This window comes from Gymnoscopelus braueri (assembly GCF_963280865.1).
Source record: "Gymnoscopelus braueri genome assembly, chromosome: 21".
Taxonomy (NCBI): domain Eukaryota; kingdom Metazoa; phylum Chordata; class Actinopteri; order Myctophiformes; family Myctophidae; genus Gymnoscopelus; species Gymnoscopelus braueri.
The window spans coordinates 45,035,908-45,063,136 of record NC_137623.1 but is presented as its reverse complement, the minus strand read 5'-3'; the positions used below and the strand labels follow the sequence as shown (position 1 = coordinate 45,063,136).

General features: G+C 42.3%; 2 protein-coding genes across 2 annotated transcripts in view; both read left to right on the top strand.

Moving 5' to 3' along the window:
• Window positions 1–517: 517 nt before the first annotated feature.
• On the top strand, window positions 518–15,433 carry ropn1l (rhophilin associated tail protein 1-like; the record flags this gene model as incomplete). Its single annotated transcript, XM_080417547.1, has 5 exons — window positions 518–648; window positions 3,779–3,902; window positions 4,560–4,751; window positions 5,737–5,912; window positions 15,340–15,433. 5 exons carry the CDS (start codon window positions 518–520, stop codon window positions 15,431–15,433), a joined length of 717 nt encoding a protein of 238 aa, XP_080273673.1.
• A 9,926-nt stretch (window positions 15,434–25,359) lies between these two features.
• Window positions 25,360–27,229, top strand: part of ankrd33ba (ankyrin repeat domain 33ba) — a 40,002-nt gene continuing 38,132 nt past the window's right edge. The window contains exons 1-2 of the mRNA XM_080418254.1: window positions 25,360–25,963; window positions 27,144–27,229. The exon at window positions 27,144–27,229 is cut by the window's right edge and continues 229 nt beyond it. Coding sequence (XP_080274380.1) covers window positions 25,868–25,963; window positions 27,144–27,229 — 182 coding nt within the window. The 5' untranslated portion in view covers window positions 25,360–25,867. The remainder of the gene's footprint in view (window positions 25,964–27,143) is intronic.

The window sequence follows — 27,229 nt, the reverse complement described above, 5'->3', positions numbered from 1 at the left end:
TAGTTTTTGACCGGGATGGAGGCACGCCATCTCAAGCGAACTTGAGCCACTAGAGGCACCACAGAGCGAGCTAAAGCGAGTTTGCGAAGTTCTCTTGAGCCGACTCGGCGCAGTTCAAGTTATGTACAGTACCGATAGGCAAAGAATCGTAAATCAGGTTTTGGCGAGAGCGTTTGCCCCAACTGCCACTCAAAGTGACTACTGGCCAATCACAGTGCGTCTTTGCACAAGCGTACTGCTGGCCAATCACAGCGCTTCCTTGCACAAGCGGTATAGGTTTTGGGATCACGCGTCCAAACCATCTCAACCTCGCCTCTCTTGTTTAATCCCCAAACCTGCTAACCTGGGCTGACCCTCTATTGTAGTCATTTGTGATCTCGTCCCTCCTTGTGTTCCTGCCATCCTCCTACCTCCCCCTGTATCCACTAGCATCCTCAATTCTGACAGCTCCAGCCGCCTCCTGTCTTTTCGTCGGTGTATTGTGATCTTTTTTTTTCTTGTTTCTTTTTGCAGAGCAATGCCTCTTCCAGACACAATGTACTGTGCCCAGCAAATCAACATTCCTCCTCAGCTGCCAGACATCCTCAAACAGTTCACCAAGGCAGCCATCAGAACCCAGCCCCGCGACGTGCTGCTATGGTGTGCAGCGTACGTATAGCAAATCTCTTGCCTTTTTGCTGTCAAGTAAAAGTATCAATACTGCAATGTAGAAATACTCTGTTACAAGTAAAAGCCTGGAATTCAAAATGTACTTGCAAAAGTACAAAGGTATTGGTATCTAAAGGTACTTAAAGTACCAACAGTAAAAGTACTCATTATGCAGAATGTGTCCCATTTCAAGTTTTCAAATGTATAACAATATTTTGAAAATGGCAGATCTACAAGCTCACAATGGAGCTTGCAGATCGGCTATTTGGCGTGCGTACCGCCAAGGACCCGAGGGAGAGATGCCACGAGTGGGAAGTTGGTCGTATGGGGCGGCTCTCCGAAAAATATTGCTAAATCTGCTAATCATCATATGGAGTGTCCTGATGTCATCAATATATGACGTCATAGTACTGACGTCTTGGGCCTCCATATTTGGGCATGCCTCACGCGGGCATGCCTCACACAGAACTCCTTCGGCATAGAAGGGACACAGGCAGACAGGTACAGAGATCTCCATATATTAGGCATGTAACAATTCACTCGACTCACGATACGATTCGAATCACGATAGTAGTTTCACGATACGATTTTTCAAGATTTTTTTAAAACAAGTATTTCCAGGCAAATTACATATTTTTTTTTCTCTTACACAAATCCAGTATTTTCTTCTCTCTTAGTTTTTTTTAATACTGGGTTTTCTCTTATCCTCTTTTCAATACGGTAGCAAATGACTTAAAACTATTTTTTTAATCAATTCTCAATATCCTGCATTTTCTTATTTTTTTTATCTTGTCTCGATCTGACCTCTGCTCTTGTAGGCCGTCTCGTCACCGTCGTGTCATCAGTGGGAGTAGAGGAGAGGGCTCCGCACGCAGCCCTGAGGGGCTCCTCTGTTGAGGGTCAGAGGGTGGTCTGACATGATGTTGCCTGTTCTCACCACCTTGTCTAGAATGGAGCATAATACAAAAACACAAAAGGCCCTTTCACCCAGCAGCTGTCATCTTGGCACTGACCGGCTCTAATTGGCTCCCGAGGGCCTTCATTTGCTGCACTGCTTAAACTCATCTGTCTGTCCTCCACAAGGTCTGAACACGCTCAGCGCTGCGTGAAACTTCACAGGATGAACAACCACTATATCCATGGTCGGCTATCAGTGGTGGACAGTAAACGAAGTAGCCTGCATTTACTTGAGTACTGTACTAGAGTGCATTTAGTATAGGTACTTAACTTGAGTATTAAAAAGACATTGGCTACTCAAAGACATTGGCTTGAGGCTTTTTACATTTCTAGGAAGGGAAAACGTAACATTGTGAATTAACCACTTAAGCCAGGGGTCTTCAACATTTTTCAGGCCAAGGACTGAGAGAGATGAACCAGGGACCCCCACTACATATTGGATTCATGTTAAATGTGTTTTCAGACATTTAATGACTTAAACCCTCAATTTGTAAACTTGACCTTTGGCTTGGTACTTGGTCCCTGTACACCAAACTTCTTGGTAGATCTTGTAGATCTGCAATTTTCAGCTAATGTTCCCCCCAGAATAGGGATACGAGGGTTCAAGTGGTTAAATGTAATAAAAAATTACAAAAAAATCCTATCACTCAAAGATTTGGTGGCCCCCCTGCAGTATCTCTGAGGACCCCCGAGGGGTCCCGGAACCCCTATTGAAGACTGACTTAAGCCCTTTATCACAAATAGCCAATCCACAAGCACACAAATTTGACTGAGCAACTTGTTGTTGATTTGACCAGTGTTTTAAAGTAACTAAGTACATGTGCTCAATTAATGTACTTAAGCACAATTTTGAGGTATTTTTTCAGCACTTTTACTTCTACTCCACTACAATTATTTGAAAACCGTTGTTACGAGTTACTTTGTAAAACATACATTAACCACTTCAGACCTATATAGACCTATTTGAAAATATCCAATCTACAAGCTCTTGTGAGCTTGTAGATATTTTCAAAGGATTTTATACATTTGTAAATTTGTGAAATGGGACATTGTGCATAATGAGTACTTCTTTTACTTTTAGCACTGAAGTATATTTTGATGCCAATGCTTTTGTACTTTTCTCAAGTACATTTTGAATACTGGTGCTTTTACTGGCACCAAAAACAGAGTATAGTTCTACATTGCGGTATTGCTACTATTACTTAAGTACAAAATGTGAGTACTTTTACCACCACTGGATTTGACCAGGAGTATCTATACTTTGACTCAAGTACTGGGGGGTTGAGTACTTTGTCCACCGCTGCACATGATGAGATGGCGAAAAGCATTTCCTCTCTGAGGACAATAATACATGTCTTCTAATCTCATCTAACACGATGACAGTGTTATCTGTCCATTGGAGAGAGGGGAAGGGAATGATGACAGTAGATGATTTAGTGCGGTGACATTGCTGACAAGGATATTGAATTAGTCCTGAGAGCTGTGTGAGGGAAAATGACATTAACCAATGTGCTCTCCCATTACTACCTTCATACATTGATAGCTCTAAGGTGAGATGATTGAATTGTGTATGAGTGCGTGCGTGCATGCACGTGAGCGAGCGCGTGCATGATATCTTTCAGAAACTCAAGTCATGGTACTAGATTATAACAGTGGTGGAAAAAGTACTACATTTATTTACTTAAGTAAAAGTATCAATACTGTAGAAATACTCTGAAAGTAAAAGTCTGGAATTCAACATTTACTTGAGTAAAAGTACAAAAGTATTGGTATCACCGGACCATCTCGCCCCCCTAAGTCAAGACTGTCAGTTAAAAGACAAACGATACGGATACTAATCACTTTGCTATTGTTGCTCAATCTGCTGTCGTTTCTTTTTTTTAATTATTATTATTGATCAAATGCTTTATTATTATCATTTCTCCATGTATACAGATAAAGGGGGAAAAAGAAAAACAAAGAATACAAATGTACACCTGTACTTCTGTAACTATCTACTGTAGAAATATTTTTATAAAAAAAAAAAAAAAAAAACATGGTCGTTTTTAATCAATAGCGACAACAACCCCCACTGTTGTCGTCTAGCGGCGGCCCTGGTGTAAATGTCCTTGCTTTGTATACTGTGCACCGCTGAATCTGTGTGTGTGTGTGTGTGTGTGTGTGTGTGGGGCAGGTATTTCCATGCTCTGGCCAAAGGAGAGCCTCTGCCAGTCAAAGACAGGCTGGAGACGCATGTGGCCACCCAGAAGACGGACACAGGGCTGACCCCAGGTCTGCTCAAGGTCCTGCACAAACAGGTACTGTAGTCACCAGCAGGGGGACAGACCACACACTGAAGACTTTCTGTCATATGAACCACTTTAAGGCATTGGTGGAAAGTAACTAAGTGCATTTACTGAAGTACTGTACTTATGTATAATAAACACTAGTCACCATTAGTCCTCACCACAGTGAAGACTACTCTTCCTGCGGTCACGCATTCACAACATTCACAATCCAATTAAAACATAATACAATGGAATTCTACCATTACATAGTTAAAACAAAACAAAACAGCAAAAATGATTGACGATTTCGGTCTTCACAAAATCTATAAACAAGGCAACAACGCAGCTGCCGGTCATGAAATTATTGGCTTAGGAATGCAACAAAAACCAAAAAATATCCATGAATTCAAGTCTCCATGGGGTGACTAATTGATAGGAAAAAAGTCATTTTGGGGTGAACTATCCCTCTAAGTATAAAAATAAAACGAGCTTTCCTTGATTATTTACATCCATTAATGCTTTATACTCTACTACATCTCAGAGGCAAATATTATACTTATTTGACAGCTTTAGTTACTTTTCAAATTTAAATTGTTATTACAAAACTTACATTAATCACTTAAGCCGTATTTTATACAATTTGAAAAATGTTGACACAAACTCTCTCTCTCTCTCCCTCTCTCCCAGCTGTGTCCAACACACATCGACGTGTCTAATCCAAGGCAGACGTGCGGCAGGGAGGACCTCCAACAGAGATGGAAGGGTGTGTGCCTGCCAGAGGATCAGCTGCAGACCCTGCTCTCCCTGGGTAACTTCACCTCAGAGTCAGACATCGACTGGCTGCACTTCTTCGCTCTGGGCTGCAGCGCTCTGGGAGGGGTGAGATGACGCTCTCATATGGGAAACAGAATCCATTGGAACACAGGTTCTCTTTTCCATTTCCTGAAAAGTAATGGTTTTGAACAAAAGAACATTGGCCCAAAATAAGGTCACCAGGTTAGAAGTAGTTAAATTAACTTATTGTTAGATGTGCAGCAAAGTTGCTGATTCAGAGACTGTTGCATGGTTGGACCACATGAGGGCAGTCATGTCTCATCTAGACACAACCAGTTTTTCTTTTGTTTTGTTTTTTTAAACCTTCAAATCATCACTCTCGGGGGGAAACTTTACTTTTCAGGAAATGGAGAAAGAATAAATAACCTGTGTTCCAATGGATCCAAGGTAGTTGTTAATACCTTTCATTGGCTCAGTATTTAAAAGCCCCCAAACACACACTTTAACTTTGACAAATGTATTCTTCAAAAATGTCAAGACATAGCAGATCTCCAAGCTCACATTATGATGCGACACGAAATGGAAATGAGAATTCCGGAGGGAGGGGCTTTACCAGGCTAGTTTAGTGTGACAAAGTAGGGCATTAAATTACAAAAAAACTAACAAAACACAAAAGTTGTAATTATGGAGATATAAGGTTTCTGCCCAGCAACAACAAAATAAGAACCGGACCATGTGCTCATGTGTGTGTGTGTGTGGGTGGGCGTGCGTGCGTTGTGAGCTTGTAGAACAGCAATTTTTAAAAGATTTTAAAAACTTTTGGTACTTTAAGTACATTTTGACACCAATACCTTTGTACTTTTACTCAAATAAATTTGAATTCCGGACTTTTACTTGTATACTTGAGTATTTCTGCATCGTGGTATTGATAGTTTTACTGAAGTATCAAATGTGAGTACTTTTTCCACCAATGATGACTCCTATAAGAACTGTATTTCGTGTGCGTGCATGAGTGAGTGCGTGCGTGCGTGCGTGCGTGTGTGCATGTGTGTGTGTGTGTGTGTGCGTGTGCGTGTGTGTGTGTTCTCAGAGCATCCAGAGTGCACTGAAGGTCGCCTGTGAGATCCTGACAGAGGATGAGGAGGGGGGCGCGGCGCGGATCCCCTTCAGCACCTTCGTCACCCTCTACACCTTCCTGGCCCGGCTGGACGGGGACATCCCACAGGACCACGTCCAGGACGTCCTCAGCACCCTGACCGTGACAGCGTAGGTGTTTTATTGTTGTTTGTTGTTTATTATCACGGATCCCCATTACTCCTCACCACAGTGAACACTACTCTTCCTGCGGTCACGCATTCACAACATTCACCCTTCGCAATCCAATTAAAACATAATACAATGGAATTCTACCATTACATAGTTGAAACAAAACAACACAACAAAAATGATTGAAGATTTCGGTCTTCACAAATTCTATAAACGTTTGAGAACCACTGATATTATAGCAACATAAGTTGTTCAGAAAACTGTTAGGATTTAGAAGATATTTGTAAAGATTTGCACACATTTTCACGATTTTTCAAAAAATAGCAGATCTACAAGCTCATAGCGCGGCACTCGGTGCCGTGCTATGAGCTTGTATATCTGCTATTTTTGAATAACCAAAGAAATCTTAAAATGACACAGATGCGTCGACACGCGAGGCGCGTTGTTAGCTTGTAGATCTGTTGTCCAAAAAGATTTTGACGTTGCACTAACTGCAGAAGTGATTTACATAAGTATTGGGTACTAATTAGTTTCATATTAACTGTGCATCGTGCAAGTACAGCAATGGTATGGGAAGCAGCTGGTGTTATTGGCAGAATATTGAGGATTTTTTGTGGAAAGTGTGGAGTTAGTTGGGGCATGTGGGAGACCTCCACAACGCTGACTCCACACTCCATGGTTCCCTGCGTCTATTAAGGTGCGAGATGATTACATAGTATATTACTTTTTAGTTTACAAATCAAGAAATAACAAACAAAAAAAATTACAAACATTAAACAAGCTGACTAAATCTAACTATTTTACTATCATGGCTTCCTTCAATTTCTTTTTGAAGCTTGATTTATTGTCTATCCCAGTGGTAGGCAACAGGCGGCCCGTGAGGCAGAACTGGCCTTCCAGCGTTAATATCTGTCCCGTCACGTAATTTTGTAAATAATTTACAATAGCTGACTGACAGTCCAGGTAGGATATGGCTTTGAATTGTTGAAATCAGGTATGATGAACAAATAGTTCTATTTCCATTCTTTGAATGTTATGTTTTCACTGTCAACTTTCCTCTCTAGACTTTTGGATGAAAATCTCCTCTCACGTTTATAAAACACACCAAAGCTGTGTTTTGCATGCCTCAAATGATACATTGTTTCTCTCCATTCTAAGAGACCTTGAACCATGGAAGAGCTCTTGTTCGAAAAGGAGTACTCTCTGTCTCCAGATAAAATGTTCACTAAATATCCTGTGAAAAAGTGAAACATTCAAGGATGACGCCTGCACAAAAAAGGATTATATAAGCATTTCTGTGTACACCTGTAACATTTGATTCCACATGCTTTTTCTGTTATACCACATCTTTATGTATAGTACATTTTATAACAATAGTTATTATTATTGTTTGTTGCAAGTTCCAGGTCCTAAATTAGCCATTGATTGTGTTCTGGCCCACCATATAATGTCTTTGAAAAAGTTTGGCCCGAGGCCAAACATACTTGCCGACCACTCTATCCTTATCATATGTGGCGGGAGCCCATTCCAATGACCACGTGACATCAATTAGCTCCTTGGTCTTGTTGACGTTGAGAGCGAGGTTGTTTTCCTGGCACCACCTTGTTTAGTGATCTGACCTCTACTCTTGTAGGCCGTCTCGTCACCGTCGTGTCATCATAGTAAGTGTACGGGGAGTAGAGGAGAGGGCTCCGCACGCAGCCCTGAGGGGCTCCTCTGTTGAGGGTCAGAGGGTGGTCTGACATCATGTTGCCTGTTCTCACCACCTGCCGGCAGGCTGATAGGAAGTTCAGTATCCAGCTGCACATGGTCATATGCTTTGTGTGTCGAGTCTGGTAGGAAATTTGGTATTGAAGGCTGAGCTGTTCTGTCATCATTATTACGTAATCGCCTAATCGCAATTATTTGAGATAATCGCAATTATCTTTGCATAATCGTCATAATCGTTGACAGAAATAGCAGCAATAGCAGATCAATAAGCGCACAACTGATCTACAAGCGTTGTACGCTTGTAGATCAGCTATTTCTGCAATTTCTTATTTTATTTTTTGTATAAAAATGATTAGATATGTCAGTAATTTCTTTGTATATTTCAGTTATGTGTCATACCTGCCCCGTGCAACTTTTGATTACGAAGCCCAAAAGGCAAACAGAAATGACGTTTCAATATTCAATGCCAAAAACCACAATTAAATTGTTAATTCAACTTAAATTTGTAATCATGACAGCCCTACTGAGCCGTAGTCCACAAACGGCATTAGCACACATTTCGCTCCTCCTCTCATCCAGGTGAGTGAGGGCAGTGTGCAAGTGTTGTTGGCAGAATTATTTTCATGTGTCCAGTGTTGCAGGCAGCACGTGACAAATGTAGTATCTTACTCCAGGTGTTTTCAACCCTTTTTCATATCAAGGTCCATTATTTATTCGGTATTTGTGCCATGGACCACCATTTGATGAGATTTAGCCTCTCAGACCAAAAACTATTAATATTTTGTTATCGTTGTATACGATTTTGTCTACAATTCCACATGCTGTAGGCTATTGATGTTGGTACCAATAGGAGAGATAACAGACAAACATTGATCAAAATAACAATCCTTTAATTAAGTAATGCAGATGTTTAAAGACAGGGTGCCGTGATTTTCAGTGATTCCCCCCCCCCCCCTAAAACATAATCATCAGGTATTATGGTTATACTAGGAGGAAGATTTTTTTTCAAAAAAGTGTACAGAAAGTGTTAAAATTATGTTTTTATGTGGACACGCCTCCAGTTCATTAAGTATACCTGGTTCTCACCTTAGCACCTCCTCCACCACCTTAGCACCACCCACCTGTCCTAGTCCCTCCTCCTCCTCATGCCCACACCTGTTGTGTTATGATAATGAGGGGGAGGGTATAATTTTACTGTGTCATTAAAGTGCTGTTTTTCTATTGGCACGTTTGACCCTCAAGGTTTCAGCCTCCAGGAAGAAACTCAAAATAGTCAGAGAAGACATAAAACACCATAAAAACACCACCAGGGGGCTTAATGAAGTTCTATCAACCTCATAGACACATGAAAAACAGAAAAAGTGCAAGGCACCAACCTGCTCATCGGGAGCAATTATGGGTTCAGCATCTTGCTCAAGGACACTTCGACACTAACTCTGGGTGAGCCTGGGGTCGAACTGGGAACCTCGCGGTTGCCTCGGGCCGCTCTACCGGCTGCTCTACCGGCCACTCTACCCCTGAGCCACTGATTTTTCAATGATTTAAAAATCATTTCCCTCAGGAAGATGGTCCTCACAATGTCTATTTCTCAAATTCTACTATAATTGTGGGGACATAATAATAGCCCTCGCAAGAATAGTAATTTGAATACACACACATACATACATACATACATACACACACACACACACACACACACACACACACACACACACACACACACACACACACACACACACACACACACACACACACACACACACACACACACACACACACACACACACACACACACACACACACACGCACGCACTACACTTGACAATTTGTGGATAAGCGCTCTCTGCTCTGTGCCTTTCTCTGGTGTGCGTGTCGTGTCAAAAGACGGTCGACCCGACCCGAGGCACCGCTGCGCCTCTGACAGACAGACAGTGATGATGAATAACAACCCGTTGTTTCTGATGAGAAGGATTAATGCTTCAGATTCCTGGGAAAGACAGGAGCACTGTGACTGCTGGGTAAAGGGCATCTATTTATTGTGTCCTGTCATTTTTCTCCATTCCCTGTATTCCTAGCAGTCAGCAGCCTGGAGCGTCCATGTTGTGGTGATCGATGCTGTATAGGCCCCAGGTGGGGCTCACAACGCCTCGCGTTTGTGAGCTTGATTATTTGACAATTTGGCCAATGTTTGACCAGTTTTTATAGTACAGTTTGTTGATTACGTTTGATGCTTTAATGTATTTATTTTCTTTAAAAAATTAAGGTATTAAAAAGGTCTTAAAAGACCTTAAATTGTCATGCCATCTGGGGACCCTCGACAAAATCATGTGGGGACCCCCCTGGGGGTCCGAGTCCTGACCCACAGGTAGTGCACTCTGCAGCATCAATGCGACAAGTGTTGTGATTGGTCGAAAGAAGATCGTTTCCGGGGGAAATACGTCGGACGGAAGTCCCGCCCCTATAGACACTCTCTGCATTAGGTCGTGACCAGGCTTTTCTCTTCTCAGATGAGTAAAGGCTGGGAACGAGGCTAAGGAGTATGTGGCAAGGGAACAATAACAGACTTTAGAGAGAGAACCAGATGTGCAGAGAGCTCCCTCTACCTTCCTCCCTCCCTGGCGTTTCTTGTCTAAATGCACCAACCAGCCAGAGTCTGCACCGCCTGTGGAGGCCAGGGCAGGCAGCCCTCTAACCATCTTGGAGGCTGACGTGTGCATAAAGCATCAGGTCTTCAACAGGGGGGGTCCGGGACCACTAGGGGGGGGTCCTCAGAGATACTACAGGGCCTGGAAAAACGTTGAAGACCCCCTGGCATAGAGCCTTCCAATAAACAGTGCGTTTAGTCGCTTGGCCCCGAGGACATTGATTCCAGGCTGTGTCCTCAAAGCACCAGCTGGCAGGAGTGTTTGTGGTACATTTTAACTCCCTCTCCCAAGCTGTGTTCCCCTCTAAGGTATAGCATACCTGAAAGACTAGAGACCGGTCACCCTTACTTCATCAGTGTTTTGGTAGTAAGACAGTGGTTCTCAACCAGTGGTCCGGGGACCACCAGTGGTCCTTGAGGGGGTTCCAGGTGGTCCCGAGCTAAATGATGGAGAGTTGGTAACCAAATGGACCATTATAGTTCTTTAACTTAAGGGTCCATTTGGTTTCATTTTACACTCTCAAGAGTTCAATTAATGTTGGTGGTGCCATGGTTTTCTGCCATCGGTGTGTGAATGGGTGAATGCAATGAACGTGCTTTGGATAAAAGCGCTATATAAATGCACCATTTTAAAGTTAAAGGTTTACAATTAGGAAAAGATTCTGGTTGGGGTTAGGAAGGATGAGACATTTAGAGGTTACTTAGATGCACGCCAGTGTCACGCACCGGACAATTAGGCCTATCTACAAGCTTGTAGATCGGCTATTTTCCGGCTATTTTCAGCTAGTTTCGATGCTGTCCTAAAATTGTGCTCACAACTACAGTAATACGCGTGTGCGTGCATGTGTGTGCGTGCGTGTGCGTGTGTGTGTGTGTGTGTGTGTGTGCGTGTGCGTGTGTGAGGATTTCTCTTTTCTCTCCCTGTGTCTCCCAGCCAGAGTTCATTCATCACACCCAGAGCTTATCAGCTCTGGGCCCGTTGCACGCAGCCTGTCCACTCTGGCATATTCATTTAGACAAGTTAAGGAAGAGAGAGGCAGAGAGGGAGGGAGAGAGAGAGAGGGGGGGGGCGGGTGAGTGTCCTGAGAAGAACAGCTTGTCAGCACTTAGAGAAAGAGATAAAGTCTTGTGTTTTCCTGTTCGCTCCTCCGAACAGTGTGCTGTACACACTCACAGCACACGCACACTCACACGAGGCCGCTTGGCCCCAAAGCACAGAGTGAGACACACACACACACACACACACACACACACACACACACACACACACACACACACACACACACACACTCCCAAGAGACTACAGAAGAAAAACTGCATATGTTTATAATAGACAAAGTCACCATAGGTTGTCCTTTATATGAACTTTTTGGATGAAAACATCCTTTTTCATCCGTTTAGTATATTTCTCTCTGTATCTCTGTTATGCTCACTCACTCTCTCTCTGTCTGTCTCTTTTGTGCTTTGTGTGTCTGTCCGTCTGTGTGCGTCTCTCTCTCTTTTGCTGTGTGTGTGTGTGTGTGTGTGTGTGTGTGTGTGTGTGTGTGTGTGTGTGTGTGTGTGTGTGTGTGTGTGTGTGTGTGTGTGTGTGTGTGTGTGTGTGTGTGTGTGTGTGTGTGTGTGTGTGTGTGTGTGTGTGTGTGTGTGTGTGTGTGTGTGTGTGTCTTAATCTCACACTCCGTCGCTCTGTCAAGTGTTGTTAGAACCAAGACCAGCGTGAATTCATTGCTCCTTGTCACTTGGCAGTATAGGATTTAGGGGTGGAAAGGAGACACACACACACACACACACAGAGCTCTGGGCCAACAGAGAGGGGAGAGCAGGGTAGATCGGCACTCCACCCAAATGACTTTATCTCCAAAATGTCACACAGGAAAACAGACGGCCTGCTTTTCATTACAGACTTGTTGGAAACGGTTCAGTGACAACACCTTTTCAGCGGTGGAAAGTAACCAAGTACATTTACTCACAGTACCGTACTTAACCCAATCGATCTGGGAACGCATCTGTGTCATTTTAGATGTCTTTGGCTATTAAGAAATAGCAGATTTACAAGCCCATAGCGCGGCACCGAGTGCCTGTCCAGTGCTGTCTCTCTGTACTCCAGTGGTTTTCAGGGAGAGATGGAGTGAGAATGGCGGAGAGGGAGGCGAGACAGGGAGAGAGGGAAAGAGAGAGAGGGGGTGAGAGGGAGAGAGAGGGAGGGATGAGGGGGAGAGAGGGAGAGAGAGAGGGAGGGATGAGGGGGGGAGAGGGGGTGGGAGAGAGAGGGAGGGAGAGATGGAGTGAGAATGGGGGAGAGGGAGGCGAGACAGAGAGAGAGGGAGAGAGGGAAAGAGAGAGAGGGGGTGAGAGGGAGAGATGGAGTGAGATGGGGGGAAAGGGAGATAGAGGGAGGCGAGACAGACTGAGGGAGGGAGAGAGAGAGAGAGGGAAAGAGAGGGGGTGAGAGGAAGAGGGGAGAGGGAGGGAGAATGGGGGAAAGGGAGAGAGAAGGAGGTGAGACAGAGAGAGAGGGAGGGAGGGGGTGAGAGGGGAGAGATGGAGTGAGAATGGGGGAAATGGAGAGAGGTGGAGGCGAGATAGAGATAGAGGGAGAGTTTAGTTTATTTGAAAAGCAAAAACCTCACACATGAGAAGGTTTACAGCAGGTCAAGGATCAACACAAACAAGTCCTAAGACTTACTTCCATTGCTGTGGTCCTATAGTTCACATGCAACAATTATAATACTTAAAAGCACTCTACTACACAATACAGCATTGTGTTGAGAGAGGGGGGGGTGAAGGAGAGAGAGAGGGTAGAAGAGAGAGACATACAGAGACAGTGAGAGAGAAGGAGGGAGAGAGAGAGAGAGAGAGAGAGAGAGAGAGAGAGAGGAAGGAGGAGGGTGACAGAGAGACAGTGAGAGAGGGAGGGAGAGAGCGAGAGGGAGCGAGAAAGAACTTTGCAGTACAGCTGGCTGTAAACGCCCATTTCAAAGGTACTGCTGCTGTATTGAAACGGCCTCTTTTTTTTCTCCTTACGTTTCATAACAGCTTTTTATAACATTCAAGCCTTTCACATTGGCAACAAACAGAGCTGTGTGATGTAAACCGTATTGGGCCAATACAAGTGGGCCCACTTAATGAGTCAAAGTAAAGTAATCAAAGTTAGTAGCCCTGGCATGAAACTAGTTGTGACACTGCATTCCTTTAAATCCTGTCACGCCCTTTATCATTATCTAATCGCTCATCACGTACAGGGACATCTTTTTCCATTGTTCCATCGGCATACCGTACATACATCACAACTATGCAAGGTCTAAGGACTTTCTCATCATGATAGAAGAGTTCTCATCAAGATAGTCACCGTAATGGAAACCACGACTATAGAAGCTACCTTGCCAAACCAAAACATTAGTTTTGGATTGGTGAGGTAGAACTGGTAGAACTTGATCTCCTCCTGACCTCAAGTAACACCGTCCTCTGAAAAGCCAGCAATCTCTATACTAACCATATGGCACGCACCCACTCACCTCTGCACCTAAATGGCCCTTTGCTCTTGTAACGTGCGATGGAAGCACTGTACTGATTAAGACCCAATTATTGAAATCCCAAATACGTCCAGTAATAGACTTTCACCGTGCCACATTTAATGCCTATCTTAGCCACCTGGCAGTCTTAAAGGTATAGTTCACCCCAAAAAAATACTTTTTTCTATCGATTAGTCACCCCATGGAGACTTGAATTCATGGATTTTAATTTTTTTTGTCGCATTCCTAAGCCAATAATTTGATGACCAGCGGACCGGTAGGCAGTGGTTCCGGTAGGAGACGCAAAGGAGACTCTGCTGGTCATCAAATTATTGGCTTAGGAATGTGGTCTACAGCGCTATGAGCTTGCAGATCTGCTATTTTTGAATAGCTAAAAGAAATCTAGAATGACACAGGTGCGTTCCCGGTCTTAATGGATTAAAAGATGACACTGACTTTGCAACCCTTAAAGGTCCTGAGGCAGGTCGTTCCAGAGTCTATAGGTGCCCGGGCTGCAAAAGTCAGATCACCCATGATAGTTGCGAGGCGAGTTTGGGTAGCAGCCAAGATCGAGAGCCCTGCCTGAGGAATCTAAGGCTGTGCACAGGCTCATACCGTTCCAGCCTGACCTTGCAAGGCTTTAGAAGTCGTGTGTAAAATCCTAAAAATCAATTCTGAAACATCACCGGCAGCTAGTGAAGGGAAGCCAGTACTGGTGGTGTGATGGCTCCTAGAATTAGTCAATAATCTAGCTGCCGAATTCGGTAGACGAGTTGTAGACAAGCACTTGGAATTGTTGTAGTTGAGGCATTCAATTTGGTTTTACTCTGTTCCTCTGATACATATTGTGGAAATAGCTGATCTACAAGCTCACCATTTGTTCCCTCTTTCTTAGGTAATATCTGACAATTTGGTCAATGTTAGATTTTTCTTTAGTGTATAGTTTGTTGATTGCTTTTGACCCAGTAATTGTCTTGTTTTGTTTCTTTTTAGAGGTATTAAAAAGGTCTTAAGTTAAATTAAATTGTCACTTTAGAATGTGCAGATACCCTGTACACACTTATTTATTCTTTATGTTGGTTTGTTTACTGTTGAGTGAGAAAACAATGTTGCACATTAAAGGGATAGTTCATCGATTAGTCACCCCAATGAACCCATGGAGATTGAATTCATGGATATTTGTTAGTTTTGGTCGCATTCCTATAAGCCAATGATTTGATGACCAGCAGGCAGCGGTTCCGGTAGGAGCCACAAAGGAGACTCTTTGTGTCTCCTACCGGACCCGCTGCCGGTCATCAAATTATTGGTTTATAGGAATGCGACAAAAAATAACAAATATCCATGAATTCAAGTCTCCATGGGGTGACTAATCAATAGGGAAAAAAGCTTATTTTTGGGGTGAACTATCCCTTTCAGCTATCTGGGGACCCCCCAAAAATCTTTTGGGGGGTCCCCGACCTACAATTTGAGAACCGCTTTTTTTTACATCAGTGCAGTTCACAGCCAGGATGACATACATGTCCCCCGTGAATAACATGGACATCTTTAACATGTGTTCCAGGGAGCAGCAAGCAGGGATGATAAAACCTCTGGACTTCATCCATCTGGAAAACCTGGAGCGGACCTCTGCTGCGACAGTGGACCGGACTGAATGAGAGGACTCATGATAAGGCCCAGTGGTGGAAAAAAGTACTCAAATGTTTTACTTAAGTATAAAGTATCAATACTGCAATGTAGAAGTACTCTGTTACAAGTAAAAGTCCGGAATTCAAAATGTGCTTGAGTAAAAGTATAAAAGGTATTGGCATCAAAATGTACTTTAAAGTACCAAAAGTAAAAGTACTCATTATGCAGAATGTCCCATTACAAGGTTTCAAATGTATAAAAATCTTTTGAAAATAGCCGATCTACAAGGAGCTTGTAGATCGGCTATTTTCAAATGGCCGAAATGTATATATAGGGCTGAAGTGGTTAATGTATGTTTTGTAATAATAATCAAAATCTACAAAGTAACTAGTAACTAAAGTTTTCAAATAATTGTAGTGTGTAAAACTATTGGAAATTTGAAATACTCAAGTAAAGTACAAATACCTCAAAATTGTACTTAAGTACAGTACTTGAGTACATGTACTTACTTACTTTCCACCACTGATAATAAGGCCTGAGTCGGCCTCATGCTCAGTTATGCATTGGTTATGCAAGTGTCTGAAGTGTGTGTCTGGTGTGTGTGTGTGTGTGTGTGTGCACGTGTGCGTGCACTAGTAAATTACTCTGTCTCGATCGTTCTCAACGTGATGCTTTCTCAACGTGATGCTTGCCTGCAGCACTTCAACCCAATGTAACAGAAATAATATGATTGCGCTTGAAATGTCTGTATTACATTACTCCTTATAGGAGGGCCGCTTGTGCCCCTGTAGACCTGGGGCCAGTTGCACCACCTCACACTAAGTTCAAACTTAGCCTAGTTATAGCTTAAACACATTCAATCTGGGAAAGTATTTGTGTCATTTTAGATTTCTTTGGCATAGCGCGGCACTCGGTGCCGCGCTATGAGCTTGTACAGTATATCTGCTATTTTTGAATAGCCAAAGAAATCTAAAAATGACACAGATACTTTCCCGGCTAAATGGGTTAGTTTGAACTTAGTGTGAGGTGGTGCAACTGGCCCCTGGGGAGTAAACCCCACTTACTTCTTCCCAGTCTGAGGCGTAATCACAGAAAAGAATGGGGTGGCAAAAATGAGTTACTACTTAAATGAGTAGTTTACCCCCAAAAATACTTATTTTCTATCAATTACTCACCCTATTAAGCATTGAATTCATGGAGATTTTTTTGGTTTTTGTCGCATTCCTGAGCCAATAATTTGATGACCGGCGGTCTCTCCGCTAGGAGACTCAAAGGAGACGCTTTTGAGACATTAGCATCTTTCCACCGGTCATCAAATTATTGTCTCAGGAATGCGACAAAAACAAAAAAATATCCATGAATTCAAGTCTCCATGGGGTGACTAATCGATGAACTATCCCTTCAAGCCCCACTTCCAAAATAGCGGATCCTTTTTGGGGATCAAAAACATAACATTTTTGCCTAAAATTAGTTGCCCAAAATCGGGATGCCAATTTGAAAGTGGTTAATAAATGGATGGTTGCAGACAAGAAAACGCATTTCTATAACATGTGTCACATGTCTCATGCCCGTCCATTTCATGGACGGGCATGGATTGAGATATTCTGGATATTGTATAGCCATACTGACAGAATCAGTTTTGTTTGCGTTTGTTTACTTGCTAAAAGAGTGATTTTGAGAGCTGTTTCACCGTACAATGTAAAAAAAAGAGGAGCATATTTTGAATTATCAATTTCTAAATCAATGGAGCAACTATTTTCGATTTCTCGCCCATCTTTGGAGTTACATCATTGCAAGGTAACTACATGACAACCCATACCAAAGTGTTCTTGCCCTTTAAGTACAGTACTTGAGTAAAGTGGCCTGTCTAGCCACAAATCGAATATTGTTGCTGTCAGGCAGAAACCTCTTATCTCCTTATTTTTACCTTTTTGTGTTTTTTTGTATATCACGCCCTACTTGATCATACCAGAGTGTCACACAAAAGTATCAAAATTAGCAGATCTACAAGCTTCGCGGCGTGTTTTGAGCTTGTAGATCTACTACTTTTGATACTTTTGAATTTGAATCCTGAAAAGTACACAGTTTTGGACATATGAGGTTTCCACCCCAGACAGATGATAAGTACCATTGCATGCTGCTGATTAAAATGAGTTAATTACCACTTGTAAGCTAATGAACCCCCCCCCTCCACTTGTTCTCTGTGCTGCTAATGTGCTCTGTAAATAAAATGTCATCTGTTCTGAACTAATTAAATGAAGTTTAAATCAATCTACAGTATAGTACTCAGAAAAACACCATTGGTAAAAGAAAAATCTGTTGCAACACAAACACTCCTTCTCAGGTCAAAGATAATTATATACAGAAACACATACAAACAAACACAGACAGACATCCTTTCAGTTGCATGTTTAACTTTCTCACCAAAAACACACCTCTGTCTGTCTGTCTGTCTGTCTGTCTGTCTGTCTGTCTGTCTGTCTGTCTGTCTGTCTCTCTCGATGTGAAATACACAGTGCCATTGCTTTTACATCGATCCCACACTCGTACGACGAAGTTTAAAATGTGTCTTAAAGAGATAGTTCACCCCTAAAATGACTTAGATTACTCACCCCATGGAGACTTCATGGATGAATTCATGGAGATTTTTAGTTTTTGTCGCATTCCTAAGCCAATAATTTGATGACCGGCGGCGGCTCCGGTAGGAGACTCAAAGTGTCAACTTTTCGTCTCCTACCGGAGACATTAGCATCTTTCCACAGGTGATCAAATTATTGGTTTAGGCTTAAACTAAAAAATCTCCATGAATTCAAGGCTTCATGGGGTGTGTAATTGATAGAAAATAAGATTTTTTTTGGGTGAACTATCCCTTTAATTAAGTGGTTACTGCGATGAGGAAACCTGGCTCAGTTAATGAAGGGAGATGACATCACGGGGCTGACCAAATAAAAGCTCCCATCACAGCTGTGGTTTCACAAACTATCTCACCAAACTATCTCAAGAGGTTTAAAGAAATAAATCTCTCTCACTCTCTGTGTGTGTGTGTGTGTGTGTGTGTGTGTGTGTGTGTGTGTGTGTGTGTGTGTGTGTGTGTGTGTGTGTGTGTGTGTGTGTGTGTGTGTGTGTGTGTGTGTGTGTGTGTGTGTGTGTGTGTGTGTGTGTGTGTGTGTGTGTGTGTGTGTGTGTGTGTGTGTGTGTGTGTGCGCGCGCGCACGCACGCACGCACGCACGCACGCACGCACGCACACAGATCAGTGTTTGTGCTCAGGCTCATAGGAGGTCTTTGTATACCTCCCTCTGGTTGCACCACCACCGTGGTGGAAGAAGTACTGCCATTTTTTACTCCAGTAGAAGTACCGATACCACAATGTAGAAGTACTCTGTTACGAGTAAAAGTACTATTAGGCTACATTCAAAATCGTACTTGAGTAAAAGTACAACCAAAAAAAAAAGTATGAAAATGGCAGATCTACAAGCTCCATGTAAATCTGCTATTTCCAAATAGACAAAGGGGTTTAAGTTGTTAAGCTGCATGTTTTGTAATAATAATCTAAATGTAACAGTAACTACAGTTTTCAAACGATTGTAGTGGAGTATAAAGTACAATATTTGACTGAGGTGTAGTGGAGTAAAGGTATAAAGTATTGCAAAATGGACACCCTCCGGTAAAGTAAAAGTAGGCCTACTGTACCTCAATTATTGTACAGTACTTGAGTAAATGTACTTGTTACTTTTCCTTCACTGCACGTCCACCAGGGTGGAGTGTCATGGCATGTTCATGTTCTGCTTGTTTAAATAAGTGTGTGTGTGTGTGTGTGTGTGTGTGTGTGTGTGGTGCATCTGTATTACTATACTTGTGTGGACCAAATGCAAGTATAGTAGAATTTGAGAAATGCACATTGTGAGGACCATATTTCCTGGTCCTCACAAGATAAATGGTTGTTTTATAGTAAAAAAAATAGCAGCTTTAATATGGTATTCATAAAGTCACCAAACTAAAATGTTGATGTCCTCAAAAGTGTGTGTGTGTGTGTGTGTGTGTGCGCGCGCGCGCGCGCGCTTTCCTCTAGGGAACGCACACAGCAGCTTGTCCAGCTCCCAGGCTCTTGTCATACTGACAGTGCTGGGACAACTACTCACATTTCATACCTGAAGGAGTAGGTCACACAAAAAATTAATTATTTTCTATCAATTACACACCCCATGAAGCCTTGAATTCATGGCGATTTTTTTGTTTTTGTTAAGCCAATCATTTGATGACCGGAGGCTCCACTGAGCTCATGCTTCCTTCAATGCATGAGGAGTGAGCAGGCCGCTTCTTATCACCCGACGTAGCGCGTGGAAGGAACACGTTATTCCAACCAGTTCCTTTCCCCTCCATCAGGCGCCCTGGCTGACCAGGGGAAGGCAGTATAGAGACCAAGATTACTGCATGTTTTTTGTGAGGGTACCTACCATAGAGTTATAATATATCTAGAGGGCGGGCTGCCCCGCCCTCAGCTATTCATTTCGATGAAAGTTGCTCAGTGGCGTTTGAAGCACCCGGAAGTCTGCCATTGGGTCCAAGTATAACATTGGGGGTCCATTAGGTCTATGCCATAGAGTCTGCCGGAAGTACCAATATTGGGTCCTGAGCAGGCGCACAAACGGTAGACGCACGCGCAGTAGAATTTTTAATGCGGAAGTGTTGCTATCCCAGTTTTGACCACCAGCCGACGGCCGCTTCACTGTTCTACCGTGGCTCTGGGGGCTTGTTGTCTACCCTAGGGGTCACGGGGAGAACACGCAAACTCCACACAGAAAGGCCCTTTTTGCCAACCCCACCTAGGGTATGGGCACTGATGACTCGGAGAGAACACGCCCCCAGTGCCGACTGTGCACCTTGCCCCCCTAGTGGTGAGACATATAAGCGGTTAATCAATCAGCATTGAGTCATGAGCGTGGTTGCCACAGTCCTGTTACTTTTCTACACACCTCGTATTTGCATTAAAATGTACAGTACATAGGCCTATAGTGCAAATTGTTCTTTTGGAAATAGGGGATCTACAGGAGGGGGCACTGCTGTCACAAGTGTCCTATCTTCAGTGACCTGCTGGTGAAAATACTGCAGAGGAGAATATTCCTCGCTCTGCAGGTTCAGAGCTCTGTGCTGTAGATAAGGAGAGTCAAGTACAGTCCTTAAAAGGAGCCACACAGACATAAAGAGGATTCAGCTTTAAGCCTTAGCGGTTGCACACACACGCGCACACATGAACGCACGCATGCATGCTTACATAGAGCACACACACACACGCATGTGACTGCGTGTGCGCACACACATTTGTATTGTGAAGACATTAACATTTTAAGACGGTAATTTTATAAATGCGATTTTAATACCATAACTGTAGAAATCCTGAGTTTAACACACACACACACACACACACACACACACACACACACACACACACACACACACACACACACACACACACACACATCCACACCCACACACACACACACACACACACACACACACACACACACACACACACACACACACACACACTCACACTCACACACACACAGTTTGACTGAAGGGGTTGAGGCAGCTGATTAGCGTCTCTGTCTTGTGGAAACCTTGTATTAAAAAAAAAAAAGTGAAAATAGCTGATCTACAAGCTCACAGCGCGTCACATCGCGATTTGCTATCGTCACTACTTTTGTGTGACACTTCATCATACAAGAGGTATGATGAAGTAGGACAAAAAAGTTCAAATATGGAGAATACAAGGTTTCTGCCTGACAACTGATTGCGGTTGGTTTGGAGTTTGCCCTGCATCTCTCTCTCACACTCTCTCTCTCTCTCTCACGCACACACACGCACGCACACGCACACACACACACACACACACACACACACACACACACACACACACACACACACACACACACACACACACACACACACACACAGTGCTAATGGAATTGGCTCCTACAGTGATTGCTCTGACTGCAACATGTTAGCTTCAGTGGTGGTCAGTCTCAGTACATTTACTTGAGTACTGTACTTAAGTACATAAAAGTATCTGTACTTTACTTGATACTTATGACTTTCACTCCACTACACTACATATTAGTATAGACTAAATATTGTACTTTTGACTCCACTACATTTCTAGGAAGGGAAGACGTATATTATGAATTAACCACGTAAAGGACCACTTCACTAATTTCTCATACAATTGGTCCCCAGCCCACTAATGCTGATTATAATGTACCATGTATTGTACCATTTTTGTGTAGTTTCTAGTTACTTTGCATATTTAGATTATTATTACAAAACATGGGGCTGTTCTAAAATAGCAGATCTACAATGTCACACAAGGTGAGACCTTGTAGATTTAAACGGTGCGATTTACAAGGTTTGACCTTGTAGTTTTAAAAAAAGATTTATTTGATTTTTTTCCATTTCAAACAAGATTTCAACATTTTCATTTTATTTTGTATTAATGGGAGAACAATGGCTTCTATAGATTTAGAATACATACCTTTTTTATTGTAATGGAGTATTCTTTCATATTGTGGTATTGCTACATTTACTTGAGTAAATAATGTGAGTATAGTTCCTCATTCATCCTTGGTTCTCAGCAGGGGTAAACAACTTCATGGATACACTTTTGTGTTGTGAACTTGTGTTGTGTTTTTGTGTGTGTGTGTTGTGCAATAGATGTTTTATTTTTTTCTATAGCAGCTGTCATCAACCACTTGAACCCCAGCATATATTCTGCGGGGAACATGTGCCAAAAATAGCCAATCTTTCAATCCTTCATACTTTATGAATCACTCCCTTTGAACCACTTAAAGGTGCACTTCACCCATTTTCAACCTTTTCAATCTTCACATAATTGGTCCTGACTCAGTCCTCACCAGGGGTGCAATGCTCACTGGACGGCCTTGCACGCCGTGCCGGAACCTATTTGACCAGGAGCACACGCAGGCACACGCATATATTTAAAACGACTTTAAATTCGCACCTCAACAAAGTTTTCAAAGGCTCCCGACTCACACCTAGCGAATTAACATAGAAATAAGCCTAGATGCATATCAATTGTCCATTGTGTGACTTGCAGTGTAGGTGTTAAGCGACGTGCGCGTCACGTCATTGAAATAGAGTGCAAGAACATACCAAATGAGCATTGCATGCCTGGTCCTCACAAGTAACGCTGTTACTGTAATCGGACAACTTCTTCGAGTAATGGAGTAACCTAACGCGTTAGTTTTGCAATTAGAGTACTCTGTTACTTAGTTACTTTTTCCAAAGTTATGGCGTTACTTCATTACATTTAAGGCCTATATTTCCCCATTCTTTCTGTTGCCACAAAAGAAAAGGAAAATCCATCCGACGCATTTGCGCTGTTTCCTGATAAATGAATGAGCTCGTCTCTATAAACGGAGAGTTACACGGATGTTACACAAAAAGCTGTAACCGATGCCTTACAGTCTGTATTGTTTGCGTAATCTGTGACACCCAGCTGACGGTATAACTGGTTTGGTTTTGTAATACATTAGTTTTTCCCACCTGTGCGACATGGCAGAGTTTGAGAGAAGACAGAGAGGTTGTCCTTTAGTAAGACCGTGGAAGTAGGTGAAAGTAGGAGAATTAGCCTTGGTGAAGTTCAGCACTACAGCTCCACAACACATGATGGCCACTCCGATAGGCTGCACTCTTGATTTTATGTTTACCAAACTTAATCGTAATGAGCTGTAAAGGGGATGTTGCGTTTGTCATTCCTCGCAATGGGGTTTTAATCGTTGGTAACGCAAAAGTAATCTAAAGAGTTACTTTTCTCAGAAGGTAATCCTGTAACGTAACAGAATACTTTTTAATGGCAGTAATACTGTAACGTAACGAGTTACTTTACTTACCCAACACTGGTCCGCACTAATGATAATGGTACAATTTTTATCAGCTTGCTAAAGTTTTAATTAGCACCCTGAGGAATGTGTGCGTTTCCTGCCAAAATGGGGACGTGCCCTTAATTTCTTATTCGCACCAGGCAAAAGGCGCGTGGCTTTAAGCAAAAGGGGCGTGGCTATAAACAACGCTAAAAAAGGCCATCTGGTGGCCAAAGAAATGAACTACACATTTTAAAGTGGAAACATACAAATTCATAGATTAATAAGAATGACATTCGCAATGTTTCTGCAACAGTGTTCAAAGGAGTTGCATAGTATGTTATTTTAAACTGCAGTTTTTATTACAAACCTAGTGGTTTAGCTTGCCGCAAGCTGGTAAAAATTATTTCTTGTTTTCTACTCTGTCTGTGTCTCAGAGGAGGACTATGGACACTTCAGAAACCTGCATACAGTTACAATCGTTAGGCAAGTTTTTTTTTCTTTCATTACAGACATATGTCAAGTGCAGTGGTTGTCAAAAATGTTCATGTCAAGGACACCCAGATCCCCAGCTGAAAATATCCTTCAAAATTATCATGTTTTTTGGTCATTATTTCAAAAAATTCTACTCCACTATACATCTCAGAGGCAAATGTACTTGTACTCCACTACAATTATTTGGAAGCTTTAGTTACTTTGTAGATTTAGATTATAAAAAACAAAAAAAACATACATGAACCACTTAAACCATATATACATACACTTTGTTGTTTACATTGCAGTATTGATACTTTTACTTAACTAAAAAATTGTGAGTAGGGTACTTTTTCCGCCACTGCAGACAGTTAGCCTTAGATTAAGACTCTCGTAGATGTATTTTATCTATTTTGACTTTTTTTTTTAACTCTGAGTTTTAGCTACCATCTCCCCAGATTTCCCTAAAATGTCAGCTCCAAAGCCCGTACTTCTCCAAATATGTACAAATACAAAATATAAGGTGTTTACCCGCCGCTTGCCCCAAATGTTAACTAGGTGTCCGGCGTGTTTGTGTAATGTATTAGTCCATATTTTCAATAAAGAAGTGTTTTAATCCCGTCTGTGGCCGATTTTGTTGGAAGTTCCCAATAGATGGGTTTCCTGTTTGTAAACATAGAGGATGATGCGCGCGCAGTGGCGGGATGAGCCTGTAGAGGGCGCTATTACCCGCAGCATCTCTGGCCACTGTACATTCAGAAAATAAATGGTCTTCACCAGGTTTAATGAAAGTAGATTAAATGATGCAGTTTGTAATATCTTCTTTACTCAATAAAAATGATTTGTCGAAAGTTGGATCTGTTTGTATATAATAGCAGCATTATGCCTATTATGCCTATAATAGCAGCATTATGCCTATCTAAATCCCGAAAATAACGAGAGAGTGAATGGCGCTTCCGGTTCGTTCTCCCCCGCGCATGCGCAGATCGCGCACTCTGCTCTGTGATGACGTCGCGCGGAAACCCATCTATTGGTGGTAGTAACGGGGCGCATCCGGTGAAAACCGGAATTACACTTAATGTAAAGAGGCAGTAAACGAGGGGGAAAAAATTGCGTTCGGCCACAGACGGGATTAAAACACTTCTTTGTTGACAAATATGGACTAATACATTGCACAAACACGCCGGACACCTAGTTAACATTTGGAGCAAGCGGGTATATTTTGCATTTGTACATGTTTGGAGAAGTACGAGCTTTGCTGGTGACATTTCAGGGCAAACTGGTAGCTAAGACTCATAGAGATAAAAAATGACAAAGTCTTGATCTAAGGCTAGCAGACAGACAGACTCTATCCAGTACCGTCCATCTCATCTGAAAATGATTCCTCCTCGCGATCAACGACGAGACTGGAATTAATCTATTAATCTATATCAAAGAGAGAGGGAGAGAGAGAGAGAGAGAGGGGGGGGGGTCTAATCGGATTAGGCAGCTAAATTCTCTCTCTCTCTCTCTCTCTCTCTCTCTGTCTCTCTCTCTCTCTCCGTCTCGTCTCTCTCTCTCTCCGCCCTGCATTGGGGACAGAGTGTGTGAGTGTGTGCGAAGCGTGTGTTTAACGCGAACCACACACACACGTTATCATTCCCCACCCGATCGCAGTAGCAGCTCCAGCACTTTTTAAACTTTCTTTTCAATCTGAATGTTTATGAGAGGATTCTCATTATTGCCTTTTTTAGAAGAGAAAGATATTTACCTTCGTTTTGGTTTATATATCTGCTTTCGGGACAACACGAAGAAGAAAAGGATCGGTTAAAGTTACGTGTTTATTGTTACTTTGTTACTTTTTACTGTCTATGGTTACAACACACAGATCATAGGTTTTGATGATGGACCCGCTTCCACTTTACCGATCAGACGGCTACAGTTTACTCTTCTCTCGCTACACTGTAGCTGGTTAAGTTCACCACTGCGCGGAGAGAGAGGGAGAGAGAGACCACCAGACCCATTATGATGTCCCACCACTCCTCTGCTGTGACCTCCTGTGACCTCCTAGGCTGACCTCCGGACCTCCTGGGGGTTGGGGATGGTTTAGGTAATAGATTACATTTAGTTAAATGGTTCTAATCACGGACGACAGGCACAGAACCACCGGGGGGAGCATCGCCCAGGTCCACCCATCGGCCAGGAGACCCTCTGAAGAGGAGGACCAGGTAGGCTACTGTAGGCTGAGAATACTTTATTAACAGTTACAGGTTGCAAAAAAAAGTACAGTTCTATACTAAAAGTATAAACCCAAGAAGCACTATGGCTTGTTTCCATTGGGGTCCTGTGTATTAAATTAATCGAAAAATTAATTGGCTTCTTTTTCATGTCATGAACCACGCCAATTTCATCTTAAATCTATCTTAAATATAGGCAATGTTGGAAGAAGTATTCACATTTATTTTACTTAAAGGCCAAGACCACTTTGGTAGAGGTTTGGGTTGTGTAGTTACCTTGCCATGATGTAACTCCAAAGGTGGACAAGAAATCTAAAATAATTGCTCCATTGATTAGAAAATAATAATTCAAAATATGCTCCTCATTGACTTACATTGTATGGTAAAACAACTCTCAAAGTCTCTCTTTTAGCACATAAACGAACACAAGCAAAGTTGATTCAGACAATATAGAACATCAAAGCCAGTACTGTTCGTTTTTTTTATAAAAATGTCAACTTCCTGTTGATTTTGCTATTTTTATTAAGAATAAAACCCGGATCCGGTTCCGGATCTTCAAATAGTAAAATCAGCAGGAAGTTTACATTTGTATAAAAAAAATAAACAGTACTGGGTTTGGTGATGTTCTATTTTGTCTGAATCAGCTTTGTTTGTTTATGTGCTAAACGAGAGCCGTTTCAGCATACAATGTAAGTCAATGAGGAGCATATTTTGAATGATCAATTTCTCATCAATGGAGCAATTATTTTAGATTTCTTGTCCACCTTTGGAGTTACATCATGGCAAGGTGACTACACAACCCAAACCTCTACCAAAGTGGTCTTGCCCTTTAAGTAAAAGTATCAATACTGCAATGTATGTAGAAATACTCTGTAACAAGTAAAAGTCCGGAATTCAAAATGTAGGCTACTAAAATACAAAAGTATTGGTATCAAAATGTACTTAAAGGGGGTTAAAGTACCTAAAGTAGAAAGTGCTCATCATGCAGAGTGTCCCATTTCACAAGTTTTCAAATGTATACAAATCTTTTGAAAATAGCAGATTTACGAGCTCACAATATCGCGACCATTTTGAGCTTGTAGATCTGCAGTTTTCTGAAAAATGTATGTTATATATATATATAGCTAAAATCTAAAATGACAGATGTTTTCCCGGTTTTAATGGCTTAAAGGACGAGGAGGAAGACGAGTACCTCGAGGAAGACGACGATGGCGAGGACGAAGACGATGAGGATGACGACGATGACGTGGAGGAGGT